Below are 5,573 nucleotides of genomic sequence, written 5' to 3'. Positions count from 1 at the left end.
TAGATCATGGCTCACAGAAATAATGTGGAGAGTGGTGGTGTACATACATATGTACACATGCATGCATACAACACACACACACACACACACACACACACACACACACACACGAGAGAGAGAGAGAGAGAGAGAGAGAGAGAGAGAGAGAGAGAGAGAGAGAGAGACAGCATACATAAAAGAGACATAAAATAAAATAAAGCAGAATCATGAATTTAAGAGGACATGCTTACTTATAAATTATAGTTTAAAATTCACCACAGTTCTCTCAGCAACTGATAAAATGGACCAAAACTAGCAATTAAGAGTTAGCATTGAACAAAGAATGATAGCCACTGGGCTTGATGACCTAGATAGAGCACTACATCCAGCAAGGACAGAATACAACTTCCTTTCAACACATAGACCATGGCTGAACTCACTGAGTAGTGTCCTAAAATCCACGGCTACCTGGAAACAGAATATACCATCTGAGAGACAAGATCTTTGCAGCTACATTGGCCAATGTCTGGTTCCCCTGTAAACAGAGGTCAAGATGTATAATATGAAGTACAATAATAGAAATACATGTGAAGAGTGGGCAGAGATGGGATAAGAAAGCACCAAGACAAGAAACACCACAGATCACTGGGAGCTATTCTATGCTGAGAGGACAAGGAAAAAATTTTTCTAGAAATGTCAGGGGCTTCATAGTGTTGACAACAACTTGATTTGAGACATCTGTCTTCTAGATCAGTGGAAATCTAACTTTTCATGCTTTGTGTTACGGGTTCCTGAGGACGCTGACTCTGCAGGAGAGAAGTCGTCTGCTTTCACCTGGTAACGTGAGCAATGCACCCACACCATTCTACCTCGCCAGCATTGCAGTTCTGTGGCTCCATGTCACAAATTTCAGACCTTGATCACACAGGGTCCCTATAAATCACCACCATCTACTGCTTTTGATATTACACAAAAACTTCCCTTTCTCTGAAGAGTCTTCTGATGAAGGTTATAAGACTGCTTTTTCAATTGTAAACAACACAGCAGTGAAGGGAAGTGAATTGCACTTAGGAAGACCCCAGGGAGGCATTCTGCAAGCCTCATCTGTGATAGTGGTGAAGGCCAGCTGCAAGGACACAGGAGGTCCTATCTAGATTTCCCTTTCAGGTTTTAGTTCCTTACCAGGGTGCTGTGAGTCTAGCCTGCCCTATTATACTGTGCATGAAGACACAAGGCTGGACTTTTCTTGCTAAATATCTTTTGTTTGTTTGACTATTCCCATGAGCAACTATATCATGCTAAATCTTCCTTTCTTATCCACTCACCTGGCCAGATTTCTCTCAAAATGATGAAATAAGTTAAACATCCAAGCAGGATTTGAGTTCTACCCTCACACCCCTCCTCGTTTTGATGAGTGTGCTTAATCACTGCTAGTTACTAAAAATTCAATTCCCCCTTACCGACAATTTCCAGTAGCATTCCAAAGGGTTCTTGTGCCCAGACATTTGAGGTATCTTTCTAATATTTCTATGAACATACACAAATACTGGCATTTCATATACTTTCTAAACATGTTTTGATATTTGCAAGACATGTTCCTCCTCTTTGTTCTCATTTTCAAAAATCCCCGGAATTACTATTTGAGGTGTCCCATCATGATGTAGATTAATCTGTTCAGGTGTTTTTGTTTTGTTTTGTTTTTTTTTTAAAAAAAAAAAACAAACACCTGATCAAATATGACTGATTGAGTTTATAAGTTAAGTTAAATGCTGACCTTTATCCCCCATGGACTTGGTTAGATCCTGTTTACTCAGACATCATCCATCCACATCAATATCACTGAACTTTTCCATTCTTGCTAAGTTGTTTAGAAAATTACACATTTGAATATTTACTCTGAAATGCTGCTGAGTTATTACTGATAATTTTTGGAAAATGAACTTTTCTGGGTTTTAGTTTTTACTTACTACATTTTATTATATTATTATATATTAGCATGATATCATAAAATGGCTTCAGGACAGGCAAAACGCTCAATGGATAGAATGGAGTCAAGGCACGCGCGCACGCACGCACACACACACACACACACACACACTCACACACGCGCGCGCGTCCTGGGGTAGCAAGAAACTCAGTGGGAGGAGCAGAGCTGAGCAGCACAGGCAAGCATGAACACTGGGGTGCGGAGGAGGTGGCATCGCAGAGTTGCTGGGGAAAACCACACCTCCTTTTCTAGGAGGTCAGTAGTCATGTTGATAAAAACAGAAGTTGATATTATATCAAGTCGAACATGAAAAATAATTTTATGTGGATGAATAAATAAAAATAATAATAAAAGTGTTTCAGAGACTCATTGACATAGTGGGTATCAGCTCGGTCCCAAAGGGTGAGAGACCTAATGGGCTTAGAGTAAACCAAGCTTCTCTGGACATGACACAGAGCATTAACCATAAAGAAACAGATGGCTGACTCAAAACATTAAGTACAAGAACATCTGTTGAGCAAGAGACACATGAGAAAGCATAGCCCCAAAGCAGAAATGCTATTGGAAAAGAAAACAATCAGCAAAGCCCCCCATGGCCACATGTGTGAAGTGGACATGGTAGGTAAAAACATCTGAACAGGGAAGCTACAAGCAAAGCAGCCTAGTGGTCACTAGAAGCTTGAAGAGAAGTTCCCAATTGTTAGCCAACCGGGACATACACACTAAGCACAGGGAGTGTCCAAGCAAATTCAAATTAGTAGCTTCTACAAAAGATTACCTTTTGCATAACCTTTCCCTACGCAACTGCACTTACAGCAATTTCCAACAGAAACCCTCTCACGTAGGAGACCGACGAGGCCATGGCAACACAGCCTTGGCAGACAGTAACTACAAACCACACCCACTTCCCCGAAAGCAGAGCACATGGTGTCCTCGAGCTGCAGTCACAGACAGCAGTACACACCATGCAGCTTCCAGTGTACACAAGCACGTGGATTATTCTTGTGATTAACGCTGAGCAACAGAAATCGAGAACAACGACAAATGCTTGGGCTGTCTTACAGACTGTTCCAGAAGACAGTGGGAACTATGGTAAGAATCTGGTTAAGTGTTGGTATTTGGGCAGAAGGCCTGGGGTTGTATAGAGGATATTATGGGATTGTACATCTTTTCCCTAGCGACAGTGTAGTGAATTTCAAGGACTGTGGGTTTAAAATGAATTGGTTTTAATATATGCATATATGTACATATATAAGATTATATATTCACTACCACATTAACTTCAGACCATGGCTCTTTGTGAGAAAGACTCCATATTAAATGTTCACTAGAGCCATGGAACCCATTATGAGGAACACTTGGCAATACATTCAAAGTTATTTTATGTGACTTGTAAAATTTTTATTTATGTGTATGTGTGTTTGGTAGTATGGACAAGTGTGTACAGATGCCTATGGAAAAAAAGTGGAAGTGGGTGTGAAGCCCACTGGAGTTAAGAGTCTGGGCCTCTTGACATGGGCACTGGGAACTGAACTCTGGTTTTCTGCAAGAACACCAAGCACTCTTAACTGTGAGCCACCTCTCCAGCCGCTGGAGTTATTTTCGACACGTTTCATCTCCGTGGCATGGAGAGAGCTGGAAGAAACTAAAGAGAAGTAGAAGACTCTTTGGTTGTATGCTCATAAGGGGCCGCCAAGACATGCCTAGCAGTGCATCTGTGGGGTCAGGAAGAGGGACTTGATATTAGGGATTTACTCTGTTTTGCACATTCTGTTCAAACATCTATCTCCTTTCATAGAAAAGAAAAAAACTCTTTCAATCCCAACAACTGTGAATCCTGTTCACTGCATTGCACAGCAGAAAGTGTCTTGGAACTTGCTCTGGGCAGAGCGGTCTTCTGCTTCCTGCATATCCAGGACCTGGTCTGCAATGAGCCTTCAAGAACCTTTGCAGAATGGGTGAATGGAAGAGATCGGACAGCGTTTCAGTGGAAATCTCCCCTCCAGCCCTAGGACAGCCTCTTACTGCCCACCCTCCTTCACAAGGCTGGGTCTTTGCCCTAGCCTCTTGAGGGCGTCCTTCACATCCTTGTTGCGCAGACTGTAGATGAGGGGGTTGAGCATGGGGATGACCAGGGTGTAGAAGACGGAGACCACCTTGCCCTGCTCCATGGATGACACTGCTCCTGGCTGTGCATACATGACAAACACAGTTCCGTAAAACAAGGATACAGCTGTCATGTGGGAACCACACGTAGAGAAGACCTTGTGCCGCCCTGACCCAGAGCGCATCCTGAGGATGGTCACGGTGATGTAGCCATAGGAGATGAGGACCACAAGAGTGGTAGACACAATGATGAGTCCACAGATGCCAAACATGACAAGCTCATTGAGCGCTGTGTCTGCACAGGCCAGCCGGAGCAGTGGGGGCACGTCACAGTAGAAGTGGTCAATGTGGTTGGAACTGCAGAAGGGCAGCTGGAATGTGAGGCTGGTCTGCACGATGGAGTTCAGGCAGCCTCCACAGTAGGTACCCAGAACCAGACGAACACATGCCATGTGGCACATGGTCACAGGGTACCTCAGGGGACTGCAGATGGCCATAAAGCGATCATAGGCCATTACTGCTAAGAGGAAGCCTTCGGTGGTAACCAGAAGGGAGAAAAAGAAGAACTGAGTGGCACAGCCCTCAAAGCTGATGACCTTGGAGGAGGAAAGGAAGATGGTCATGGCTTTGGGGGCAATGACAGAGGAGTAGCAGAGGTCTACAAAGGACAGGTTCTTGAGGAAGAAGTACATGGGGGAGTGCAGGCGGGCATCCAGGGTGATGAGCACGATCATGGTGAGGTTGCCCAGGACAGTCACCACGTACAGAGCCAGGAAGACAGCAAAGAGCAGGGCCTGGGTCTCTGCACCTCCCCCAAATCCCACCAACACAAACCCCTGCAAGGACACTGCTGAGAGACTTGCATTTCTGTGGACTGGTGTGGCCATGAGTGGGGACAGATGCGGAGGGGCAGATGGAGTCAGTGAGAGGGAGCAGATCTCACCGGTGCAGTCAAACATGCCACAGACCGCAGCAACCCATTCTCCACGTGCTGTCCCCTGTCCAAAAGTCCGCTAGCTTCTGTGATCTCCCAAATGATCTTGAGTGGCCTGGAAGGGGGACATTCCTCTGATTTACTCAGTTCTCAGGGATTTGCTGAGCCCTCCCTCTGCAGGGAGGCTGGACAGTGCTCTCATGGAGAGTCTTCCAGAGCTGAGTGACTGAGTATAAAGAGCCTTTCAAGGTCCCCATGCCTGCCTCTTAGTTACTTGTCCTACCTCATCACAAAGACACCTCAGAGCAGCTCTTCTGGTGCAGCTGCCCACTAAGTCCACCCGCACCATTCAGGTCTCATCGACTCAAAATGTTCATGAGGACTTCCTGCCCTCCCCAAGCTGGGTGATCTTGTCCCCTCCAGGAGGGGCTAAGAGTAGGGAAGAGCCCTTGCCTGTTCCCTGCAGGATGATCAACCGCTCTAGCTCCATGTCTTGTCCACAATAATAATAATGTATAGATCCTCTGCTTGCTGGAGGATGTGAGGGTCTCCAGACAATGAGTAGAT

General features: G+C 45.2%; 1 protein-coding gene across 1 annotated transcript; it reads right to left on the bottom strand.

Moving 5' to 3' along the window:
• Positions 1–3,919: 3,919 nt before the first annotated feature.
• LOC114707819 (olfactory receptor 12-like) lies at positions 3,920–5,004 on the bottom strand. The gene has a single exon (XM_028890671.1). The coding sequence runs from the start codon at positions 4,957–4,959 to the stop codon at positions 3,988–3,990; it is 972 nt and encodes a 323-aa protein (XP_028746504.1). The 5' UTR covers positions 4,960–5,004; the 3' UTR covers positions 3,920–3,987.
• Between the last annotated feature and the right edge of the window lie 569 nt (positions 5,005–5,573).

The sequence above is a fragment of the Peromyscus leucopus genome, chromosome 13 (assembly GCF_004664715.2).
Source record: "Peromyscus leucopus breed LL Stock chromosome 13, UCI_PerLeu_2.1, whole genome shotgun sequence".
Taxonomy (NCBI): domain Eukaryota; kingdom Metazoa; phylum Chordata; class Mammalia; order Rodentia; family Cricetidae; genus Peromyscus; species Peromyscus leucopus.
Note: the sequence above shows the minus strand (reverse complement) of the source record. Positions and strands in the feature narration are given on the sequence as shown.